This window comes from Danio rerio, chromosome 13 (assembly GCF_052040795.2).
Source record: "Danio rerio strain M-AB ecotype USA chromosome 13, GRCz13ab, whole genome shotgun sequence".
NCBI classification, from domain to species: Eukaryota; Metazoa; Chordata; class Actinopteri; order Cypriniformes; family Danionidae; genus Danio; species Danio rerio.
In genome coordinates, this window is record NC_141033.1 from 46,680,363 (window position 1) to 46,708,307 (window position 27,945).

The 27,945-nt window shown below is 33.7% G+C and overlaps 1 protein-coding gene across 14 annotated transcripts in view; it reads left to right on the top strand.

The window, feature by feature from the left end:
* The window catches only part of LOC147834296 (uncharacterized), a 340,821-nt gene that overhangs the window by 110,191 nt on the left and 202,685 nt on the right, over positions 1–27,945 (top strand). For 5 of the 14 annotated variants that reach the window (XM_087279746.1, XM_087279748.1, XM_087279749.1 and 2 more), the window contains exons 2-3: positions 1,854–2,008; positions 5,401–5,463. In XM_087279746.1, coding sequence (XP_087135872.1) covers positions 1,854–2,008; positions 5,401–5,463 — 218 coding nt within the window. Of the gene's footprint in view, positions 1–694; positions 912–1,853; positions 2,009–5,400; positions 5,464–25,619; positions 25,754–26,023; positions 26,623–27,945 lie in introns of those variants that run through there. The other 9 variants (XR_015506370.1, XR_015506367.1, XR_015506369.1 and 6 more) reach the window with 7 other exon arrangements.

Sequence of the window (27,945 nt, forward strand, 5' to 3'; positions counted from 1 at the left end):
AGGAAGTCATACAGACACCTTCACTGAATTGCAATGACCATGGGATTTCCTTAAGTAATAAAAGCTTTTCTGCAAACATGTTTGTATTCTCAGTGCAAGCCACATGTAGAGCAAAAGCCACCCACAGTTACAGAATACAAGTGAATATTCAATATTAATTCATTTAATTTATGTGGAAAATACTTTAATGATGTCAATCTGTACTATCCAAAAGATCAAGTTAGACCAAAACGACAATATGTTCAATGCACCACTTTATTAAATAATTGTGACCAAACCCCGCCTCCACAGAAGATCAACGCCCACTTCTGTATCTGTCTATTTAGCACCGACTACTGATTACAGATACAGTAGGTAAATAACAAGCACAAGTCTACGCAGAAACCAAACGACAACAAGATGTCTTTGCATTACCTTTAAAATTTGGAATTAGTGGATTGACTTTTTAGCATATTTATTTATTGAGTGTCCATTTGTTTGTCTGATTATTTATTTATTTTTTGTTTAATTTATTATTTATTTTTTCTTTGTTTATATGATTATTTATTTTTTATTTATTTGTTTGTCTGATTGTTTATTTGTTTCTTTTTTTGTTTCTTTTATTTTTTATTTGTTTCTTTTTCTGATTATTTATTTGTTTATTTATTAGTTTGTTTGTTTAATTTATTATTTATTTATTTATTTTTTTGTCTATTAATTTTTATTTATTTATTTATGTTTGTTTCTTTGGTTGTAGGGCAAAGCACTGGCGCAGTAGGTAGTGCTGTCGCCTCACAGCAAGAAGGTCATTGGGTTGCTGGTTCGAACGTTGGTTCAGTTGGCATTTCTGTAAGTTTGCATGTTCTCCCTGCATTCGCTTGGGTTTCCTCCGGGTGCTCCGGTTTCTCCCACAGTCCAAAGACATGCTGCAGGTGAATTGGGTAGGCTTAATTGTCCGTAATGTATAAGTGTATGAGAATAACCGGCCCAGGTGACAGGCCGGCCGGAATGTGTAAAAAAAAAAGTCGTTATCAAATGGACAAGTCTAAAATGGCTTGTTCCGAAGAGCCGACCCTGCGACCATACGGGACGAAGGCAGAAGAAGAAGAAGACTTTGTTTCTTTGGTTGTCTGATTTATTTATTTATTTGTTTATTTATGTATTTATTTATCTGTTCTTTGTTTGTCTAAATATTATTTTTCTATTTATTTGATATTTGTTTCTTTGTTTTTTGACTATTTATTCATTTATTTGTTTGTTTTTTTGTCTGATTAGTTATTTATTTATGTATTTATTTATTATTTTTTGTTTCTTTGTCTGCTATTTTTTATTTATTTGTTATTTGTTTATTTGTTTATCTGATTTATTTATTTTAAATTTTTGTATTTTTATGTTTATATTTATTACTTTGTTTGTTTGTGTGTTTATTTCTGTTTTATTTATTTGTTTATTTATATTGTTAAAGAAATAAGCAGATACTGAGAAGAATTGTGATTAGTTTTGCTGGTGAAGCTCACTGTTGCCTGAAATATTATCTACAAGTGTTGTAATTTAAAGTAAAGTTCCAAATTACAGTATCACATTAAAATGCATCATGAACATTCTTGTCACCTGTGTTTGGAAAGGCAGATAAGTCAACTCATGCATATTCATGACACATTATTATCTCAGAATGGAGATTCTATACTTAACACTTTTGCTGTGCTGTCTATTCTCATTGAATTTGGAGAAATTGACATTATATAAGAGTTCATTTCCGCTTGTCACCATCAGGTCAGCCTGTCCCTGAACTCACTCATCAAACTCTGCATTATCTGCTTTATTCTAATGACTAATTACTAACACAATACTCTGCCTCTCTTCCTATTCTCTAGGCGATCGTGACCCAAAGTCAGAGGCTCACAAGCACCATGAGTATCAGACATCCCAGGAAAATTTCATTTCCATCATCTCTTTCTGCTTGTCATATGCAGATGGACAGACTGTAACAAGACGCATCCTGGCAGAAAAAAAAGTTGATGTTTGCAAGGTAAATCATCCAAATATTACAAGAAACTGTATATGACAGTATTTCAAGTCATCATAAATATAATGAATAAATAAACCTTAAAGGGGACCTATTATGCAAAAATCACTTTTGTAATGAGTGTAAACACAGTTGTGTGGCAACAGTCTGTGAATGTAACCAGCTTCTAATAATAAAAATTCATTATTTTTACTTTTTATAATCACACTTGATAAAAACAATTTGCAGAAACATTTTGATTGACATTCTCCTGTTGCATGTGTCATCAGAGTGAGAAAGCCCCGCCCATTAGTGATGATCTCTCCCTTATTAGCATCGGACATTAGTATTGGAATCTGTATTAAAATCTGCTGCTATGCTGACTCGTAGGAATTTGTAGCTCCGCCCTCTTTTGAAAATTCTCATTTGAATTTAAAGCAAAAGTCACCAAAATGACACAATCAGGATCAAAGCCTACAAGAGTCAGTTTCAGAGAGTTATAAAACATTATATTTTCGTGGTATTTTGAGCTAAAACTTCACATACACACTCCAGGGACACGTCTAATAAGTCTGGAGACTAGAGGGCATAATAGGACCTTTTCAAAGGTGCCAAAGAATGAAAATCTGGATATACGTAGGGTGCTTTCACACCTAGACTTTTGTTTCGGACCTGTCTTGTTTGCCCAGTTAGCGCGGGTCATTTGGCATATGTTAAACCACCAATCGTGCCTGGATCCGCGCCAAAACACTCATTCCAAGATCGCTTGAATAAGGTGGTGTCGGCTCGATTGAAACTAACTCTGGAGTGGATCGATTGTAGTTAGAAAGCGATACGATATGAGTCCGGTTATATACCAGTGTTTTATGGATATGTCATAGGCATATGGCTATATGAAGAGAGAATTATGAGTAGGGCGGGAGCCGGGAGGTCATTCAACAGACATCCCATGTCTCCCGGAAGTTTCGGGAGTCGCGCCTCACCCTCCCGGTCCTCTAATACATCGCGCACTCTTCTCACCCCTCACCCACCGCATCCCTCATCGCTCTTCCGACACGTCACGTGCACCTTGTCAAACACTACCAAACCATACCATCCCCCTGACAGCTGAGCGAGCGTTATGAATAACATAAGACTCAAACACCATTGTTTTCTCATTCTTGTGTAAATTGCGCGAGTAAAATCCCAGTGAAATCAGACCAATCAGAACACAACATTGACTATCCAAATGGAATCATTAATATGCACGCTCCAGGCTGTATTTGATTGGTCACAATTTTTCCTAATGAGATTACAACAACAATAATTTATCCTTTATTTTTAAGTTTAATTATGCTTGTATTATACGTAGGTGGGATTCTTATCTCGAAAATGAGTGACATTACAAAGTTTGACTTCCACCATAGAGACATTTGGTCTGCCAACTCTCTGATGTTATTTTAAGGTGTATATTGTGTAATTTGACATGCATGTTTGTAATGAGGCAATAAACACATGTAGACTGCTGAGTAAGTGTTTAATGCATGTTTATGCATTATGTTATATCACTCAGCTCCTACTGTGATTTTTCTGGAGTGAAAGAGAACCTGTACAAGTTATAAAACTTGATAATTCAGCAATATTATTCAAAATAAGAGTCCCACATGCATATAATACAAGCTTAGATAAACTTAAAAATAAAGGATGAATGGTCATTGTTGCAATTTCAATCGGAAACATTGCGGACAATCAAACACAGCCTGGGATGAGCACATTAATGATTTAGTGTGCGGCATCAGAGTTAATGCTGTGTTCCGATTGGCTTGTTTTTTACTGGGATTTTATTTTATTTGCCTATACGTTAAATCCACAAAATACAATTCTAAATATGTCCTTGTCAAGTATAATTATCATTTGCCCGCTATATTTCATCCACATTACTCTGTCGCCTCAAAGCAAGAAGGTCACTGGTTCGAGTCCTGGCTGCGTCAGTTGACATTTCTGTGTGGGGTTTGCATGTTCTCCTCGTGTTGCCATGGGTTTCCTCCAGGTGCTCCAGTTTCCCCCACAAGTCTAAAGACATGCGCTATAGGTGAATAAACTTAACTGGCCTTAGTGTTTAGGTGTGAATGTGAGAGTGTATGGGTGTTTCCCAGTACTGGGTTGCAGCTGGAAGGGAATCCACTGTGTAAAACATATGCTGTAAAAGTTGGCGGTTCATTCTGCTGTGGCGACCCCAGATTAATAAAGAAACTAAGCCGAAAGAAAATTAATTTAATTTACAATTTAATAATCAATAATCAAATTTTTTTTTTTTTAATATTTTTTGGACAACTGAATTATGATTATTTTGCATGTGTGTATTTCAGTGTACATGAGTTTGTGTGCATGTGCGTGAGCGTAAGCATCAGGCACTGACATCAGTTGTGGAGCATCAGAGCAGAGCTCATTAATATTCACCACCATTCCATATATGGTCAAAACCATTTTGTCTTTTTATTCTAGGGGTATAATTCATATGATTATATTGTGTTTTACACACTTTTGCACTGTCTTTCAGAAGTAATATGTTTCAACCTTTTTTAAGTGGAGTGTGAATGAGTTGGTATGGATGTTTCCCAGAGATGGGTTGCAGCTGGAAAGGCATTAAACATGTGCTGGATAAGTTGGCGGTTCATTCCGCTGTGGCGACCCCTGATTAATAAAGGGATTAAGCCGAAAAGAAAATTAAGTGATGAATGAATTTCTGCTATATTGATATAGTGCATTTATATTGACATGGACGTTCACATTTGTCCTTATGTCTGCTCAATATTTGCAATGTAAATGAATGCGGTGTATTTTTACAACATTTTTCAACAAGATAAAGCAAATTTAAAATCAACTGCCAGGTATCATGTGTGCATTGTTAGAGGATGCTGTTTGTACATTTACTCTTTATATAGAGCTTCTCAAATCGATTACTTGCAAGGTCACATTTGAGGTTAGGTAGCTGCCTTAAAAGACAAATATTTATGTAGGCAGTAGAAAGCAAGGACGCTCACTAGGTTTTGGAACTGAGCCACTATCTGACCCGAGGTCAGTCTTACCTTCAGCTGAACATGCTGATGTTGTACCTGCAGACCTGTGGTGTTTTAATTTACTTAGAGACGCATGTATCACTATTTCAGAAAAGTAAATTTAGCAGTTTACTCTCTGGGCACTTCCACAAATTTGTGTTAGATTTGCATGTCGGCGGTTCACCTTTGGCATCAAAAACTTCTCCAGTCATTAAGAAGAGAGCATCTGAATCACTTCATGCACTTAAGTTATTGTGTTTTGACATATCGAGTCATGCGTCCATCAGCGCATATGTGGTGATGTCAGGTTATACAGAGACAGAAAGCTCTTTGGTTTTATCAGTTTTATCTAACTATCCTCTGTTCCATCTGTCACAGTGTCCATCCACGCCCATCTACCAACGTATAGATCATTTTTATCAACAGAAAACTCTTCAAAAGGTCAGTAGTTTGCTGTTTTCTAAAGCATAGACTTTATTTTTAAAGAAAACAATAAAAAAAATCAATAAATGTACACTGTAAAACCCAACAGTTAGTTTTAGCAAATTAAATGAGTGTAGTTAACTCAAAATTTTCTGAAGGTTAATTCTATTCACATGAAAAGAATTTTGAACTCGGTGTTGAAGGTAATGAGTTAATTAAATATCTCATCACTTCAACTTAAATGGAGTAAGATCACAGTACTTATATAGATTAGTTTTTCAACTCAAACGGTTTGTAGCAATCGCTTTCCTCAAACGGTTTGAGTCTCCTTAACTTACTGGGTTTTAAAGTACTCAGTTGGTTTGAGTTCTCTTCATTTATCAGGTGTTACTGTGCTCAAATTGCTTCGTTTACTCAAATAGATCACAGTACTCATTAGGATTAGTTTTTGAACTTAAATGGTTTGTTGCAATTGGTTTCCTCAAATGGTTTGAGTTACCTTCACTTTTTGGGTTTACAGTGCATATTTACAATATTTTACAAATATTTTTGCACAAAAGTTTGCACAATTTTACAGTTTTACAGCCATTAAATCAGTATTTTCATATTTAAGCTTTAAATATTGTATGTATTTGAATATGAAATTGGAAATAAGTTAATTAGTCAGCGATAGAACGTGGAGGCACTGTTTTTTTTACATTCCAGTGTTTACAAATAGATCACATTAAAAAGAACACGAGTAATCTTGACAAACTATTGACCTTATTCTAAAATGCGTAAGTGCGCCTGTTTTTGCGATTGTTTTAGAACTTCCATTCAGTCGCCTATGGGAGAAATGACTAGGAATAATAACGGCAGAAATGGTCAAACTACTTGCTCTACAAACAAATGTTTGCATTACTATACAGACCAAGTAGAATAATATAATAAGAAAATATCAGTTTGCAACATCAAGCAGTGTAACGAGCAGTTTTTAACGTCTAAAAATGAATGGAACTGAATGAGACCGGAAGTCTTGAGCCAAAAAGATTCAAATGGCTGCGCCCGCTTGCAAAGAATAAGATGAATACATCAGTCTAAAACTACAACCCTCAAGCAGCCATTGCAGCTAAATGTTTTTCAATGCGAAGCTTATAAAGAACGTATTTGCTAAATTAGTGGAAGTTGTACAGAAAACGCCTCATAGAGTAACGCCTGTGGAGTAAATATCATCGTAATAATAAGACACACATGCATTCATTGCTGTACATCCCGGTTTATTTTGAAAGGTAAGAACATCCAATTGAACACATTTAGTCCAACAACACAATAGTGTTGAATTATTGATGGTTATTTGTTTGTTTATGTCACTCTGCCTGTTGTTTACATTGTTTACTATGTTTCTTACACAAGAAAATGGCATCTTTGTAGTAAAAAGCAAGACGATGTCGTAGCTTACAGTGTTTCAGATAAAACGAGACCACAAACTGAATAAAAAGTCAAAGTTATAGTTGCTAAAATCTAAACAAAGCTGTCAAGTGTTTGACGTTTTGCATATGCTATCTGTCAGTCACTTCTAGTAGGTAATCTTTTAATTAGTTCAGTAGTCAATTTTAACATTTGATTAATGTTTCTTTTTTTAGATTTCTTTTCCGATCAAACTATTATTTGTACAAGTTTTACATTATAAATGTACTTATTCCCTGCTATAATATATTTTCTGCTAGATTTGATATTTTACGTAACCTACATCATTTGACATGCTTTTTTACATCTACAGTGGGTGACACTTTAAAATGACCTTGTACCGCCGCCGCTCTAAAGAAGTAAGAACGTGTTTTTAGGTATGACCGCAGTTTGCGACTATGCCGCCAGGGCTCACAAAAGGACGGGATGCGAACAGACAGAAATAGCCTATACAGTAGCTGTAAATACTCTGCTATTTGTAAATGAAGATGAAACACAGCATTATAATTCCTTTATTAAGCTGTCCAAGTTTTATTATCATTGTTAACGTGTTATGTGCAATGAGGATTCTTTTTGGAAAGTTGAATTAAAGAAATATAACACAACTAAAATGAAAGTACATACATGAAACATACAAATAAGTAGGTGTAACAGAGGCCAGCTAGTGAGTGCTGTGCAGGTAAACCTCACTCCTTTGACCTCTAAAAGTGCTCTAGTGACAGACGCTAGAGGTCATGTTCTTTAGCCTTCTTGTTAGAGCAACCGACTCCCATGCAGAAGGTCGCCGGTTCGATACCAGTGTGGATTGGGTGGTGTAGGACCGGCGGGGTTACATTGGTGCCGTGACCCGGATGGGAGTGAGGTTTAAGGGGGTGGGTGTAACAGAGGCCGGCTACTAAGTGCTGTGCGGGACCAGCGGGGTTACATAGGCATAAATAAATAAATAAATAAATAAATAAATAAATAAATAAATAAATAAATAAAGCAGTGTTTTAGCCTAAATATAGAGAGATGTAGTGTTATTTTAGTGATAGGACAACAACTAAGGATTTTATTTACATTTTCATTTACAGTTACATTTTTGTTGTTGATTTTATATATATATATATATATATATATATATATATATATATATATATATATATATATATTATATTATATTTTACTCTCATTTTATAACTCAATTACTGTACATAAATAGCAAATGAATAAATTGGCCTAATTGTTTCTTTAAAGACATTACCAGCGAATCACTAAGAAACGGTCCGGCGCTATTTTTATATAGGCTTACTATAATTGAAATGAAAGCTGTGAATAGGTCCTAATAATGTACATGCAAAGTAGGTCCATTCAAAATTTAAAAGGGTGTTTGGGGCAGTTCAACTTCATAGTGGAAAAGAGTGTTTAAATCAGTTACTCAATCACATTCCTCTGCACATTTTTACTGCATTTGAATTTGAGTTTTCTACTCAACCGTTAGAAAAGTACATCCTATACAGTATGAATGTGACTAGTATGGAACTCTGTACGTTCTGTACATGGACCCCTTTTTCATAATCCCATGACCTACCCATGTCAATCGCGTCGCTTCACTCCCATTCATGAATTATCTTGCTGTGCATCATGGGATAGTGTAGTAATCTTGCCGGAAGTAGTGGGTCATCCAGGTACTTCTTGCTTCTTGCATAAAATTCTTGTTTTTTGAATTCTATGAATCTGGACATACTACTCGGCTCGCATACTATTTTTAGCATACTATATAGTCTGGAAGTATGCGATTTCGGACGCAGCCCATGTCTCCTTATTCAGACACACCTGATTCTGATCATGAGCTTAGCAATAGAGACTGAAAGACCTGTAATGGGTGTGACAGACAAAGGAGACCTCCAAAACATGCAGTGTTGGTGGTCCTCCAGGAACGAGGTTGAAAAACACTGCTTCAAATAACATTACATGCTTATGGTGCATTAAAAGCCTAATATAGGAATCTCTGTAACTTTAGGATCAGAGCTTGAGTTTCTCCACCTGAAGAACCATTGTATTCTGTGTTGTATGTATTTTTATATCATCTGCTCTTGTCTTGAGTGTTTGTGCTCATGGCTCTCTGCAGGTGTGAGTCTTGTGCTTATGAGGGCATGACCTTCAGTGTGTGAGTTTGTTTGGCTCGTTGTTCTCTAATCTACTAAACACCCTGAGAACACGTGTATTGTTTCAGACATTACATTGACACATATGCTCAGGCGTGACGGCAGGGTAAAAATGTGTGCTGCGGCCAAAGAACTGTTTCTCTAGAGCTGCTTTAGGTCATGGTGAATTACGGCTGGCATGAAAGTGTGTGTATCTGTTTCTACTAGTTCAGTCATGATCAGCGAAGTAGGAAAAAAGCTATTATCTGTCTGTCTGTCAACAGTATTTATTTATCTATCTATCATCTTTAGTTCTATTTGTTTTATTCTATATTTCTATTTATTCTTCCACCCCAAACATCAATCATTCTATTATTTCTCATTTACTATTTAATCTATCATTTTATCATTCTATCTGACGATTTATGTTTCTTTCTATAGGTCTATTTGTCCATCTGTCTGTCCATCCATTCATCATCTGTTAATTTATCTAAAATTCTGTCTATTTGTCTTTATATTCATCCTTCTTATCATTTTTTCATCATATCTGCTCTATCATTATATCTGTTATTCTATTTGTTGATCCATCCATTCATCCATACATACATACCTACATACATTCCTCTATCCTTCCATCCATTCGTCCGTCCATCCATCTATCCATCCATCCATCCAAACATACCTACGTTCATCCATCCATCAATCCATCTTTTAATACATCCACCCATCCATCCATCCATCCATCCATCCATCCGTCCATACATTCATCTATCCATCCATAAGTTAATACATCCATCCATCCATCAATATATTTATCCATCCATCCATTAATACATCTATGCATCATTCATTAATACATTAATCGATCCATCTGTTAAAACATCCATCCATCCATCCATCCATCCATCCATCCATCCATCCATGCATCCATCTATACACCCATACATCTATACACCATACATTTATCCATCAGTTAATTTATCCATCCATCCATCCATCCATGAGTTAATACATCCATCCATCCATCCATCCATCCATCCATCCATCCATCCATCCATTCGTCAATACATTCATCTGTCTATCCATCCATCCTTCCATTAATACATCCATCATCCTTACTTTAATCCATCCATCCATCTATCCATCCATATATTAATGCATTCATCCATCCATCTGTCCATCTATCCATCCATCCATCCATCCATCAATAAATGCATCCATCCATCCATCCATCCATCCATCCATGCATCCATCTATACACCCATACATCTATACACCATACATTTATCCATCAGTTAATTTATTCACCCATCCATCCATCCATCCATCCATGAGCTAATACATCCATCCATCCATCCATCCATCCATTTGTCAATACATTCATCCATCTATCCATCCATCCTTCCATTAATACATCCATCATCCTTACTTTAATCCATCCATCCATCTATCCATCCATATATTAATGCATTCATCCATCCATCTGTCCATCTATCCATCCATCCATCCATCAATAAATGCATCCATCATCCATTCATCCATCCATTTATCCATCCATCTGTTAATCCATCCATCCATCCATCCATCCATCCATCCATCCATCCATCCATCCATCCATCTGTTAATCCATCGATATATACATCCATTCGTACATCCATACATTTATCCAGCAATTGATTTATCCATCCACCCATCTATCCACCATCATCCATCCATCCGTTAATACATTCATCCATCTATCATCCATCTGTCAATACATTCATTCATCTACCATCCATCCATTGCATAATACATTTATCCAAACATCCCTCCATTCGTCAATACATTTTTCTGTTCATACATCCATTCATGCATCCATCCATCCATTAATACTGTACAACCATCCATCCATTAACACAATAGTCCGTCTGTCTGTCCGTCCATTCATTTGTTTATAGATCTGTCCATCCATTTATCTATTCATTCATCTATCCGTCCGTCCATCCATCCATCCATCCATCCATCCATCCATCCATCCATCCATCCATCCATCGTTTATCTTTCTTTATATCACTCTATCAGTCACTATAGTGTTCTATCTAGGAATTATCTTTTGTTGTGCAGTACTTTGTAAAGTCATGTTTGCCATTATCGATTAATCCATTTGAGATTGTATCGCTCCACCATACCAACCTTGTTTTTCTAACTCTTGTTCTATCTATCATTTTGTTATTATTTCTATAGTAGTTTTAGTTGTTTCAGTTGTTAGCTGTTGTTGGTGGTTAATTCCTCTGTGGCGACTTCTAAAGTAGAGACTAAGCCGAAGGAAAATGAATGGATTAATTAATAAATATATAAAATAAAAATAACAACAATACAGTGATTTGACTGACATTAAAAATGCCTTTTCAGTCAAATTTTTCACGTTCAGTTTAGTAACATTAGAACATCCCTCTCCTTATTTCCATCCACAGAAATGTGTGTTTACAACCTATAAATGCATTCTTCCTTTATGGTCACATTTCACCCTTTTGCTGTCTTTTTCTGACTGATACCTGCGTCAGACTGGATTAATGGCTGGAACATGCTATGATTTGTGTTTAGCTTATATCTCTGGAGTTTAGAAATGGCTGACCTGTAATGAAAGTGTGTGTGTGTTTGTGCTGTGCTTTATCTGCTGTGGCGGTGCAGGGCCACGTTCAAGCCCTGCTCTCAATAACAGCTGAGTTATTGGAGAGATCAGGAAGACACCACAGTGTCATCCACAAAGTCCAACCAATATTATTACACCTCTATTCTGAGCCGGGGAACTTTTGACTCTGGGCTATCAAAACCATACACACATTCATTCTACAAATCAAAGTCAGACTTCCTATGAAACTGCATGCTTTCTGAATGTAAGCTTGTTTTTATGCTCTGTGTGCTATTCCCATACTGATAAATATTTACAATATCAGTAAATACATTTGCCGGCCACTTTATTAGGTACACCTTACTAGTACTGGGTTAGACCCACTTTTGCCTCCAGAACTGCCTTAATCCAATGTGGCATAGATTCAACAAGGTACTGGAAATATTCCTCAGAGACTTTGGTCCATATTAACATGATAACATCATGAAGTTGCTGCAGATTTGTTGGCTGCACATCTCTGATGCGAATCTCCCATTCCAACACATCCCAAAGGTGCTCTATTGGATTGAGATATGGTGATTGTGAAGGCCATTTGAATACAGAGAACTCATTGTTGTGGTTAAAAAAACTAGTCTGAGATGATTCATGCTTTATGACATGGGGCCGTTATCCTGCAGGAAGTAGCCATCAGAAAATGGGCACACTTTGGTCATAAAGGGATGGACATGGTCAGCAACAATACTTAAGTAGGCTGTGGCATTGACACGATGCTCAATTGGTACTAATGGGCCCAAAGTGTGTCAAGAAAATACCCCTCACACTATTACACCCCCACCACCAGCCTGAACTGTTGATTCAAGGGAGGATGGATCCATGATTTTATGCTGTTGATACTTAATTATGACCCTACCATCCATATGTGGCAGCAGAAATCATCAGACCAGGCAACGTTTTTCCAATCTTCTATGTGCAATTTTGGTGAGCCTGTGCGAGGTGTGGCCTCTGTTTCCTGTTCTTAGCTGACAGGAGTGGCAACCAGTGTGGTCTTCTGCTGCTGTTGCTCATCCGCCTCAAGGTTGGACATGTTGTGCGTTCAGAGAAGCTCTTCTACATAGACATGTCTCAGCATTTATTTACAATTGAACAAAAAGTGTCATGTCCAAAATAATTCATACCTTTCGCAAGCTGTCACATTCTGTGGGAAAATCCAAAGTTCTATACCATTCCAAATAGTCCAAGCTTGTTCTAAAGCATCATAATTACTCTGATTCATTGGGAACAGCCGTTTTAATCAACTCAACAAGTTAAACAGAAACTTTCTGCAGTTGGTTTGTGGACAGTTATGGCTAAGACAAAGGAGCTCAGTGAGGACCTTCAGCTGCCATTGTGATCAAGAAAGGGCTAAAATCATATCAATCATCTAAATGTTTAAATACTTGTTTAAGTACTTGTTTAAATACTAATAGTTACTGTGAAAAGTAAAAAAAAAAAAAAAGAATGTATAGATACAGACAATGACAGACAATGAGTTCACTCGTTTTAAACAACCTCCACCAATGCCGTCACCCTTGGTAAATATGAGCTGTGAAAGAAAATGTCTTTATTGTTTAAACTTTTAACACTTTGCTCTAAATATTAACTTCGAAACTGAAAATGCTTGAGTTTGTTTTTGGATGAGGATAAAGTAGTTGTTTTTTGGAAACCCTATCAAACTATTTGTGTTGACGTACAACAAATTGTAGTTTTTGGAGACTTTTTGACCCCAAGATCCAACTAATTCTTGGAGACATCCTCACCCATTGTCTTCCAGGCTGATTCATAACACTTTTAGTTGACTGTGACTGTACTTGATTTGCTCTTCAGTGTTTGGGCTTTCTGCAGTGACATTTACATTACACTGAACTGAAGTAAACTGAACTTCGTTCATATATTAATTTTGCTTCAGCTTAGTCCCTTTTTTTATTAGGGGTCGCCAAAACGAAAAAAAAAACACCTACTTATCCAGCAAGTTTTTACACAGCGGTTCCCCCTCCAGCTGCAACTCAGTACTGGGAAACACCCATTGACTCGCGCATTCATACACATACACTAGAGCCAATTTAGCTTATTCAGTTAACCTATACTGTAGCACATATCTTTGGACTGTGGGGGAAACCAGAGCACCCTGAGGAAACTCATGCCAACACGGGGAGTACATGCAAACTCCACACAGAAAGGCTAACTGACCAGCCGGGGATCTAACCAGGGGCATTCTTGCTGTGAGGTGACAGTGCTAACCACTGACCCACCATGCCGCCTAAACTGAACTTTAACTCTAAACACTGGACTGAAGCAGTTTCAATTTACTAGATCTTCTTGCTGCTTTGACACAGTCTACATTGTAAAAGCCCTATAGAAATAAAGTTGAATTGAAACGACTACCTTTTCTTTTTTTAATTATAGCCTTGATTGTCAAAATTGATGTTTCAATGCTATCGTATAGTCTCATCCTACTGTATTTTGAGAAACTCAACAACCATTTGCCACAAATCACAGCTCTATTATTTGGTCTTACCCATTGAGATGAATAACTAAGTGAGTTTGGCCTACTCAATATGTTTCCTTTTTTGTGTATAACATTGTGAATGACTCTCCCAAAAATGGATTTAGCATCCAGATTTTACTTGAACTAGTATCTGTCAAACGTAACATACTGTAGTACTGCTGGCTAAATGTATGAGCAAAAAAGGTAGACAAGGCTTCAGTGAATTTGTATTGTTGTCATCATGTCAAGCACTTTCAGTCAAAAATGGTAAAAGAGCTTTCACTGGGGTATCTTTTAAAAAGTTACACTTTACGGCACCCGTATAGATGCTTTTGGTACAAATGTGTGCCTGTTGGAAAGGCACTTTGGACTACTGGCAGCTTTACTTACCACTGTGAACAAATGTGCTCCTTTAAAGTTGACCTTGTTGATCTGCTATGGACGATGTCTGCATGATTACTAACTATGCACACTGTGATTGGCTGATGGCAAGTCGTCTCTGTTAGATGCATACAGTTGAAGTCAAAATTGTTTGCCCTCCTGATTATCCTGAAGCAAGGAATTTTCCACAGTATTTCCTATAATATATATTTTTTCTTCTTCTGCAGAAAGTCTTATTTGTTTTATTTCGGCTAGAATAAAAGCAGTTTAGTTTAGCTCCTAATTATTAGCCCCCTTAAGCATTTATTTTTTCAGATTGTCTACAGAACAAACCAGCATTATACAATGACTTGACTAATTAACCTAACTTACCTAATTAACCTGGTTGCATGTTACTTTAAGCTGAATACTTGTGTCGTGAAAAATATTAGGTCAAATATTGTGTACTGTCATCATGGCAAAGATGAAAGAATCAGTTATTAGAAATGAGTTATTACAACTATTATATTTAGAAATGTGTTTTCTCTGTTAAACAAAAATTGGGGAGCAAATATACAGGGTGGCCAATAATTCAGGAGGGCCAATAATTCTGACTTCAACTGTATATTCGTCACCTTAGAATTATAAGGTTCTGACATTTTCGTCCAAATTATTAAGTTATTGACATATTCTTACTAAATGACAACTAATTTACATTATGTGATGTTTTTGTATAAGTTTTTTACATTTTAAGACTTTTTATTTTAAAAATTAAAAAAGGTTTTATCTACAAAGTCGGATTTTAGCTTTGTTAGCTTAGCTTGGCTGAGGATCTTTCTGTGAGCCAATCAGCTTTTTAAATGCACACACGAGGACCATCAGGATCAGCGTTCTTTGTCATTGCACCGAACTGTTCTGTTGACAGCAGGAAAGACCAGAAAAAAACACAAAATCAAAATGCAGCACCTCACAAAATTGAAAAAAATAAATTGCTGTTTACATTGTCGACTCTTAATCAGAGTATTATCTCAACCATATTAAAATCGGAGCATTGGTGTCCATGTAACGGTAAAAATGCCAGATGATGTCGCAAGCTTGACATGTTTTTGTTAAGTTTGACATCCCCCCCACCCCCCTCATATGCAACTTTTGTAAATCGTCTGCTTCGTGTTGCTGTGTCAGAATCCTTGTGAAATATTGTCATACTTTAGAATGCTTAGTTTAAGCAAATTTGGTAAACGCGATTGTACGAATTGATGAATCTGAAGGGAGTCGCTCACTAGGTGCGATCTACTGCGCGCATTGTGTGTGTGTGAATGTGTGTATGCGTGCGTTTTCTAGCAGCAAGAACAAATGCATAACATCACCGACAGTGGCCATTTCCATAAGTTGCTTAGAATTAAATATTTAGAGATGGTGTGACCAAAGTCGGTGTAAGAAGTCCATAGTCTTTGGTGTGAAACAGCGCGTACCTGTGCATGACTTTAATGTACCCCATAATGCTTCTTGCATCCTTGTCGCAACACCAGTGGCACCAAAATTAGGCACTGAAATTGGGTGATTCTGCTTTCGCTCTCGTTAATGTCAACAGACTGGACTGTCCTAGCAACTGGCTGAATGTAAAGGATTAAGCAAATTTGTTTCTACTTTATAATTGATGTTTTCAACTCTCAGCAATACAACTTTACAAGGAGCCCAATTGTTTGTAATAATAATAATAATAATTATTCCTTACATTTATATAGCGCTTTTCTGGGCACTCACAGCGCTTTACATAGTGGGGGGGATCTCCTCATCCACCACCAGTTTGCAGCATCCACCTGGATGACGCGACGGCAGCCATTTTGCGCCAGACCGCACACCACACACCAGCTGATTGGTGGAGAGGAGACAGTGATGCAGCCAATTGAATATGGGGATGTTTAGGTGGCCATGATGGATGAAGGCCAGTGGGCAGATTTGGCCAGGATGCCGGGGTTAAACCCCTACTCTTTTCGAAGGACATTCAAAGGACATCCTGGGATTTTTAACGACTACAGAGAGTCGGGACCTCGGTTTAACGTCTCATCCGAAAGACGGATTAAATAATTAATTAAATATTTAATTATTTTAATTTAATTTTGTATTAAATAATTAATTATTTTAATTTTCCAATTTCCATATTTGCAATGCCTGTATCTTGAAATGTTTTTGCAGTCCAATTAGAATCCAACATGGGAATCACTTTTGTTTGTTATTGGCATTGATTGTTTTGAAATTCAAATGGCACTTACATGCCTGTGTTTTTATTTCTGTAATAAATAGGGCTTTCAAGCCAACAGTTTAAGGATCTTGATTCTTTATATTGATGGTATATTGTTTACATGAAGAAATCTGTTACAAGTTGAACAAAAATTCTGATAAACAATCATATTCTGAGTTTAAATAGTTTCTTTGTCTTGTGTTTACATAAATTTTACGTTTCAATAGCCAAAAGGACAAGTTTCAGGCTTTTAATTGCAATTAATCGCGATTAATAAAAAAAAAATGTGATTAATTAGTAAAAAAATTTAATCGGTTGACAGCCCTAGAAATTTTACATTGTATTAAAAAATTTGATATATATAATGTAAAATATTTGTAACTGTGTATATAGGGTCAGTGAAACATTTTTCAGTGTTAATTAAACTCATTTACTCATTCTCTGTTTTCTTTTAAAGTCTTTAAGTTATTATTAATAAATATACAGTTGAAGTCAGACTTATTAGCTCCCCTTTGATTTTTTTTTTTCTCTTTTAAATATTTCCCAAATGATGTTTGACAGAGCAAGGAAATTTTCACAGTATGTCTGATAATATTTTGTCTTCTAGAAAAAAAGTCTTATTTGTTTTATTTTGGCTAGAATAAAAGCAGTTTTGAATTTTTTAAAAAACCCCTTTAAGCTAATTTTTGTTTCGATAGTGTAAAGAACAAACCATCATTATAGACTAACTTGCCTAATTACCCTAACCTGCCTAGTTCACCTAATTAACCTAGTTAAGCCTTTAAATGTCACTTTAAGCTGTATAGAAGTGTCTTGAAAAATATTAAGTAAAATATTATTTACTGTCATCATGGCAAAGATAAAATAAATCCGTTATTAGAAATAGGTTTTTAAAACTAATATGCTTAGAAATGTGCTGAAACAATCTTCCCTCCATTAAACAGAAATTGGGGAAAAAATAAACAGGGGCGCTAATAATTCAGGGGGGCTAATAATTCTGACTTCAACTGTATATTGTATTTGTTGAAAAGTTTTGCTTCAATTAATGATCTGCCAGATAGAACCTTAAAATTCCAAGCGGAAAATGACTTTTTCTATCTGCTTTTGCCCTGTTTGTTTTACCCCAACTGAATTTTGATAATTTGCATTTAGAGTACATTTAAGGTCTCTGTCATGTTAATGTAAAAACGAGAACTGTTCCACACATATTGTTTGCTGTATAGAATGCAAAACTTTGAAGCTCAGTATCTCAAAATCATTTAGAACACAGACAGAACCTTATAATTCCAAGGCGATGAATTAAAATAATAGCAACACTTCCACTAATTGAAGAATTATGCTTGTTATCCACCACCTAAACACTAGCTCAAAAACAGTTGTTGGTTTCTCTGAGGCGAGGCATTATGTAATGTGATCAGCTCTCTCAGCATTGAGCGCAGGTATTGATCCAGAGGGTCTTGTTCTTGTGCTCTGACACAGAAAAGGTGAGAGGAAATCCTCTGGCCTGAAGAGAGCAGACAAATGAAATGTTACACAGTCTGCCAGTGAGTAAGACACTTTCCAGAGCTTCTCTAACACTTAATAGACACGTGTACAGCCTGGAAATCTCGGCATTTGGCTCTTTGTTCATTTAGAAAGGCTTGAGGGACTCGTTTTACTAGAAAGTGGTTTGTACTACTAGAGGAAATACAGAGGCCGTTAATGTCAAAGAGTGTTGAAAGGAAAGTTTTATTGATATTGCGAGAGCGATAAGTCTGATTTGTGCATGAAAATGTGAAGATATTTATTCTCTGCCAAAGACTTCCAGTCAATGAACTGTGCCAGAAGCACATCCCGATGATCAATTTATAAAAAATTTCATCTTTGATATATATAACAACATCCTGAGGCATTTCAAATCTTGAAATATTTTTCTGTGTATATATATGTATACTGTTGAAGTCAGAATTATTAGCCCTCCTGAATTATTAGCCCCCCAGTTTTTTTCCTCAAAATCTGTTTAACGGAGAAAATATTTTTTTCTCCACATTTCATCATTTATTTTCTTGTCGGTTTAGTCCCTTTATTAATCTGGGGTCGCCACAGCAGATTTGACCACCAACTTATCCAGCACGTTTGTACACAGAAGATGCCCTTCCAGCAGCAACCCATCTCTGGGAAACATCCACACACACTCATTCACACTCGTACACTATGGAAAATTTTAGCATACCCAATTCACCTGTACCGCATGTCTTTGGACTGTGGTGGAAACCGGAGCACCCGGAGGTAAACCCACGCGAACGCAGGGAAAATATGCAAACTCCACACAAAAACGTCAACTGACCCAGCCGAGGCTAGAACTAGCGACCTTCTTGCTGTGAGGTGACAGCACTACCTACTGCGCCACTGCGTCACCTTCACCACATTTCTAAACATTTTAGTTTTAAAAACTCATTTCTAATAACTGATTTATTATCTTTGCCATGATGACAGTAAATAATATTTTGCTAGATAATTTACAACATAAAGTGCAATTTAAAAGCCTAACTAGGTTAATTACTTTAACTAGGCAAATTAGGGCAATTAGACAAGTCATTGAATAACAGTAGTTTTTTCTGTAGATAATCAAGCAATATTGCTAAAGAGGGCTAATAATGTTTTTTTTTTTTCCTTCACAATAATGATATAATTTACCCCTTATTCAATATATATATATATATATATATATATATATATATAACCCCCGTTATAACCCATTAAGGTGCAATTTTTTGTTTCCAAGGGTCTATTAAGACGTGGCAACTTACAAAAAATAATAAATAAATAAATAAACAAAGCAAAAAAATAGTATACAGAATAGCTAGTCCAAATCCATCAAGTTGAATGAATAATAAATGTCATTATTATGTATTGATTGGTGTTACAAAAGTATCATTAATACTCCGCAGTTCTGCACAGTTTAGTTTCTTCCCTAATTAAACACAGCTGATTAAACTAATTAATTCTGTCAGTTTGTTGAACCATAAATATTTATATATATATTTTTTTTCTTCAATTAATAAATGACAAATCATCAAACAAAAATAAATAAATAAAAAAATACATATTTTTAAATAAATATTTTTAAATAAACATCAAACAGCCAAAAACAAATAAATAAATAAACAAACAAATAGATAGATAAATAAAAAATACTTTTAAATAAATACAGACAAACATACATAAATCAATGAATATTTAAATAAGTAAATAAATATATTTTAATTCAATCAAGTAATCAAGCAGAAAAACGTAAATAAATAAATAAATAGATAAATAAATAAATAAATAAATAAATAAATAAATATTTTTTTATTAAATATTTTAAATAAACCTCAAACAGACATAAATAAATAAATAAATAAATAAATAAATAAATAAATAAATAAATAAATAAATAAATACATTTTAATTAAATTAATAAATAAGTACTCATCAAACAGAAACAAAAATAAAAAAATAGATAAATATTTTTTTTTAAATGAACATTTTAGATAAACAAATAAATAAATAAATAAATAAATAAATAAATAAATAAATAAATAAATAAATAAATGCCAGTATTTGTGCTCAGATTCAGTGTGCTCAATAAAATCAATGAGCTCACTAACGAGTGTACGCCTATTGCCTTGTAGATGGTAAAGTCTTGTTTTTCAGTCTGTAAGAAGGTGGATTCAGGGACAACTCTCATTTGTTTCGAGGTCATGCAGCTTTTCCGTGTCTCTTTCTATTGCTCAGCCCTTCTTTCCGCCAGTTCACTTGTTTTACAAGGTTGTCTGATCTGACGATTGAATCTGCTCCGGTATCTTCAACCCATCGTGACGCCCTGCTGATGAACAATATTTGTTTTTCTCCATCCTTTGTTTCTTCACTCTTGGAAAGAATCTTGAGAAGCAGCTCATTTTCATTTCAAACCAACCGCAGGGGTGTTGAGACGCTGATGGACACTGTGTTAAAAGCTTCATAAGAAAACCAATTCTATGAATATCTGCAGATTGATCAGAGACTCAAGGAGATTACAATGCTGGATGGAGATGGAGTGGTGTGTGTGTGTAACTTGTATTCCTTAAGTTGTGAAGATCAAATGTCCCCACACTTATAGCAATACTAGTAAAATTTAACCCTGTGGGGACACTTTTTGATCGCCTGGTGTATGTTTTCGGTGTTTGTGTATTAATTTAGGCTTGGATTGGATAGTCTGAAGTGTGTCTTGTTTTGATTCTGGTTAATTCATGAAAATAATTTATATTGTAATTCACACATATTCATAATAATCAATGTAAGTTTAGTTTCTACTTAACATTTTAAACTCACCATATGTATTTTTAAGCATGTTAAAATGAAGATTTTCATTAAGAGTTCAGTAGATTTAAATTATTTTTATCATTATTATTTGTTTATTTTGTTTTGTTTTATTTTATTTTTTTGTTTTTTATTTTAATTTAATTTTATAAATTATTTTTATTTATTTATTTATTTATTTTTTGTATTTTATTTATATGTAATGTAATGTAATGTAATTTTTTATGTTTATTTATTTTATTTCATTTTATTTATAAATTATTTTTATTGAATTTGTTTTGTATTTAGTTTTTTTAATTTTATTTATTTATGTTTATATTATTTTATTTATTAATTAATTAATTTTATTTATTTTTAATTAAATTTTTTTATTTTATTTTATTTATTTATTTTATTTTATTAACCAGTAAAAACACATTTGTTTAACTGGGGATTTATTTGAATTTTTGTTGTTGTTTGATATTAATTTGTATTTTATATATGTGAAAGGTTTTGATTTAGCATTTGAGTCTTTTAGTTGTTTTTGTTGGTTTTTACTTTTATTTTAGTACATCAAGTTGAACAAATACATACATGCATATCTATATATTTCCTTGCCAATTTTCATTAGCATTTTCTTTTAATGTATTTCAAGCAAAACTAGTTCAAGTTTAAATGTTTTAGTTTAAGCCAGCATTTTATTAATGTACACTACCTGACATGTTGTCGCCTATCCAAGTTTTAGGAACAGCCAATATTAACTTGACTTCTAGTTGATTATTTGGTATTAGAAGTGGCTTATATAAAAGGCAAAGGCCTCTAGATTACACTCATTTTACCAAAATAAAATACAATCATGCCTTAATTTTTAAGTATTTAATTAGGACAGTAAGGTCTGACTCTGCTTAGACAAAACTCTTGTCACTTAACAGAAATAATGTCCAGTATAGAATATAAAGTCATGGTGCAGTGGAAAAATAATGAATATTGTGTCTGACTCCCATGAGCTTGGAGGACTGCATGCATACATCTCTGCAATGACTCAAATCACTTATTGATAAAGTCATCTGGAATGGCAAAGAAAGCATTCATGCAGGACTCCCAGAGTTCATTAAGATTCTTTGGATTCATCTTCAATGTCTTCTTCTTCATCTTGCCCCAGACATGCTCAATAATGTTCATGTCTGGTGACTGGGCTGGCCAATCCTGGAGCACCTTGACCTTTTTTGCTTTCAAGAACTTTGATATGGAGACTGAGGTATGAGAAGCAGCGCTATCCCGCTGAAGAATTTGCCCTCTTCTGTGGTTTGTAATGTAATGGGCAGCACAAATGTCTTGATACCTTAGGCTGTTGATGTTGCCATCCATACTGCAGATCTCTTGCACGCCCCCATACTGAATGTAACCCCAAACCATGTTTTTTTTTTCATCAAACTTTACTGGTTTCTGTGAGAATCTAGAGTCCATTCTGGTTCCAGTAGGTCTTCTGCATTTGTTGTGGTGATTGGGATGCAGTTCAACAGATGCTTCATCAGACAAATCTACCTTCTGCCACTTTTTCAAATGATCAACTAGAAGTCATGTTATTATTATCTGCTCTTACAACTGTGTAGCCCCTACTAAAAACAAATAAAATGTCAGAGAATTTTACAATGTGCAATAATTAAATTATGATTTTCTCTAAAGATACTTTTGAAATTGAAAATAAATAAAGGTCATTTTCAAATTGTGAGAAGTGCTATAAAAATGGGCCTGACTTGATTTTTGAGCACATGCTGATGGTGTGGCCGTCTCCACAGGAGCAGCTAATGAGTGTTTGACTGATGAAGCCACAGGAGAAAATAGCTTCAAAGAGAGGCGTCCTTCACACTAGCCTGATCAATATGCAGAGAACGATGACCAGCAAGACCCATGACACATTCAGAGCAGAGCAGGTTGCATAAAAACCCCCAAACAGGTTTATACTGAATGTTCTGTAATAGCAGGAAAAGCAATAGTGAACACATACAGTAATAAAAAGATAGTCAAGATAGTTCAGTGTGACATTACTATATAGCTCATACAGCATCGTCTTTTAGTTTCAGATTTGAGATCAGTAGGAAGGGAATGCAAAAATGATTCGCCGTAAAGCATCTTATTGATTTCTGTCATCTTTATTGCTTGGTTTTTGTTTGGAAATGCCTTTGCTTCTCTTGTGATTTATCCAGTGCAGTGTGGCAAATGGGCGGGGCTAAACAGGCAACAGTGTAGAGCTAAACATTCTGCAGCTCAGAAGTGGTCAGGACTAAACAGACAGCGCTGATATTAATATTGCTCAGATAGATAGATAGATAGATAGATAGATAGATAGATAGATAGATAGATAGATAGATAGATAGATAGATAGATAGATAGATAGATAGATAGATAGATAGATAGATAGATAGATAGATAGATAGATAGATAGATAGATAGATAGATGATGCTATTTTACAGACAAATGATTAGTTTATTATTTCGACAAACACAAAACAATATAGAGATCCACAAAATTGATTTTTAATGGGACAACATAAAGAAATTAAGTTAGCTTATTTTTTTTACTATTTTACTTTTTAGCTAGTTTTTCAAATTTAATTGTATTAAAACAATTGAGTTGTCCCCAACAAACTCAAGAACTGTTTCAGCTCACTAATTCACTAATTTGAATAATAATTATATTATGTTAACAAAAGTGTTTTGTTTGTTGTGAAACTAATAATTATATGAAGTTTTTCCAATTTATCTTCACATAATTTATTTTGTTTGTTTACAGTAGCTGGCTTTGTGTCTAAGGCTTTTGAGTTCTTTGCATGGGAATAATCATATCTGGGATTGTTTTTGCTCCAAACACATCATATGAGTTTATACTTCAGCTGTGTCTGTCTGGCTTAGAGAGACATTATAGCACAGTGGTGTTGGTTGTAAAGAAGATAAGACAACAGGAATTCAGCAAACACGACACTCCTGAAGGCATTGCAGAGGAGAAACGCCTGTCTGTGTACTTCCATTTACTTTCTTCTGCTTTATGACTTTGCTGAGGGATACATGTCTTCATACTTTTTATATGTAAATTTCAGGGCTGTATTTCAGCAAGTTTAGTTTTGAATCAAATATGGCTGTCAAAGACGAAACGTCACATTTTGGCATCACATTAAATTAAATGAACAAAAAAAAGTGATTTTTAAATGCAGACAGCTAATTAAAAGTGTTTCAAATAATCACTGGAAATATATTGATAAATGTTTGTATTTTTTGTAACATATATTTATCATAAATATGCATTATATTGGTGATACTGTGGCTCAATGGCATTTCTGTGTGGAGTTTGCATGTTCACCTAGTGTTAGCGTGGGTTTCTCTGGGTGCTCCGGTTTCTCCCACAGTCCAAAGACATGCACTATAGGTGAATTAAATAAACTAAACTGGCCGTAGTGTATGTGTGTGAATGAGTGGACGTGTGAGTGTATGGGTGTTTTCCAGTACTGGGTTGCAGCTGGAAGGGAGTAAAACATATGCTGGATAAGTTGGCGGTTCATTCCGCTGTGGTGGCCCCCTGATAAATAAAGGACTAAGCTTATGGAAAATTACTGCATTACATTTTAATTTATTAAGAACTTTGTTCTGACAAATGGGTAGTGGTTTGAAGATTCGTGGCAAATCATAATTTGTTATTAAGATTAGTAAAAATTTTGTTACCTTATTTTGTGATCCTAAGTTGCATTTAACACGATGTAAGCAAATGTTAAAGAGATTTTAATGCTTTAATAAAAATATTTTGGAAAGGTTTTGTGAGATCTTTCCTCATAGTTCTCAGATGGTTTTATTTTTTTATTTTATTTATTTATTTATTTATTTATTTATTTATTTATTTATTTATTTATTTGTTTATTTATTTATTTATATAAGTTTAGTTTTATTTGTTTATTTATTGTTCATTTTTATTTATTTTAGTTTTATTTATTTATTGTTCTATTTTTTATTTTATTTTAGTTTTATTTGTTTATTTATTTTATATTTTATTTATTCATTGTTTTATTTTTTGTTTTCATTTTATTTTAGTTCTATTTATTTATTTATTTATTGTTTTTTATTTTATTTTAGTTTTATTTATTTATTTATTTATTTATTTATTTATTTATTTATTTATTTATATAAGTTTAGTTTTATTTGTTTATTTATTGTTCATTTTTTATTTATTTTAGTTTTATTTATTTATTGTTCTATTTTTTATTTTATTTTAGTTTTATTTGTTTGTTTGTTTTATATTTTATTTATTTATTGTTTTAATTTTTGTTTTAATTTTACTTTAGTTCTATTTATTTATTGTTTTTTATTTTATTTTAGTTTTATTTATTCTTTTTTTTTTTTTTTTTTTATTTATGCTTTTAAATTGCAATGTGGGACCTTGATCTTTCCTCCAACAACTTCTGCTTTGGAAAAGTGACTATTATTTGACTTATTTGATTTGATATGTTGTCAAGTTTGGTGTTGTTACATCACGAAAACCTGGTAATAAACTGCCATTCCTTTTTTTTTTTACAGACTTAATTCTCTCTCGGCATGTTGAGTGTGATATCACGCAAAGCAGCTTCCGGGTCCAATCGCTATATCAAGCTCTATGAGGACACTCAACAAATGGTATAATAAACATTTGCAAAGCGATGTTTTACTGTCAACATGCAAAGGTGCGAATAGGCGTCCTGCGATTTAATTAACGTGAATTGCGAGAATAGCATGGCGCAAATTGAGCATTTTGTGCGTTTGACGTGCTTAACATGCGAATTGCGTGAACCCCTCATGTTGGAAAGTGTAACAGCCAATAGGGTGAATGAAGCTCTGTCTACTTGTGAAGGAATCAATCTATGAGAAAGGAACTTTGAATATACAATATATACTGTTTCAAACCACTAAAACTTCAACAATAGTCATTTTGATCAATTTCACAGTTGATTTTTCATCAGCAAAAGTGGACGGAGCAGAGATCAACATCCCAAAATGCAATTCACAACCGTAAACAAACAGAAACACACGTGAATCATGATATACAGAACCTGTTAGTTAATGGAAAATTAAAACTTGTAGCTTTTTTTAAACTATGAGCACCAAAGGTAAAAGTGTGACTTCTTGCCCATTTCACACACAAAAAAGCTGAAATAGTGAATCAATCTGAATGCAGCACTCCAAGCCCCTTCTGAAAGCATTGAGGAGTGTGTGCTGTGCTCATTTGCCAGTGTTGTGCAGAGCTGCTGAATGGAGACTTTGTGGATTTGATGAATGTAGAACTAATTAAAGGGCAGAATGGCTCACTCATTTCCACCCTCCGCTCTCATGACACACTTGGTATTTAAGGAGCTTTACAGAAAAGATGAACCCCAGCCGTGGAATGTTCTGGAACAGCAGACCTGAAAGCAGTGGCCGGGAGCTGCCTCTTGATAAAAGGAAAGCTGAATAGTTCACCCACAAATGAATTATTTCAACAGCACATATGCCAGTATTTTACTGAGGAACATGAAGGGGAATATTTAAAATATATATTGTATTTTTCTTATCAGGTCTTTCATGAGAACTTTTGGTCTTTTTGTTCATTTATTCAATTTAATTATTATATTGTTTGGTTTATGCGACTTCTTGTGTTGTATTTTAGTCTATTATTTTTATTTGTGTTTATTTGAATTTGAGTTTGAATTCTGCTTCAAATATATGTAAATTAAATTAAATTAAAATGAATGTAAAAATATATAATAATTATAATAATAGCATTTTGATTTTAGCAATACAATAACTACTGCAAATATTATTATTATTAAATTATTATTATTATTATTATTATTATTATTATTATTAATTATATTATTATTGTTGTTGTTGTTGTTATTCTATTATTCTAGCTGAAAATGTTTTTTTACAACTACTGCAAATGATAAAAACATTGTTGTTGTTGTTGTTGTTGTTGTTGTTGTTATTAATACTAATTTTGTTTCTAGCTGAATAAAATACTTTCATAACTGCTGCAAATAATAATAATAATAATAATAATAATAATAATAATAATAATAATAATAATATTGTTGTTGTTTTTGTTATTATTAATAATACTAATATTGATTATAGCTAAATGAAATTGTTTTGTACAACTACTGCAAAGGATACTAACATTTATTATAATTAATATTATTATTATTATTAATTAATATTATTATTATTAAAATTATAAATCATTTTGATTCTAGCCAAATAAAATCACTTTTTACAAACTTCTGTAAATAATAATTACAATTATATTAATAATAATTGTAATAATAATAATAATTTTTAATAAAATGCTGCGAATGATTATAACAGTATTATTATTAATTGTATTATTATTGTTATTAGTAGTAGTAGTAGTCGTAGTAGTAGTTATAGTATTAAAAATAATAATAATATAATTTTTAAATAATATTTGAATACTAATAATAACATTCTGAATTTCTTTGCAGAATAAAATATTTAATAAAATACTGCAAATGATCATAACATAAAACAACTTTATTTTAACTGTATTTTATTAAAAATCATTTTATTCTGCAAAAAATTCAGAATGTTATTATTATAAAATATTGTTTAAACATTATTAAAATTGTTTTTATTATTATTATTTACAGTAATTGTAAAAAAGTTATTTTATTTGGCTAGAATCAAAAGGATTCATAATAATAATAATAAAAATAGTAATACTTTTTTTCAAGCTCAATAAATGTACTTTTTTACAACTACTGCAATTAGTTCTACTAAAAATGAAATAATAACAATTAAAAGTAAAATAATAATAATTTGAAACTGGTGATTGAACACAGGCCGGCAGTGAAGGTGTTTTACTGAGCGATGT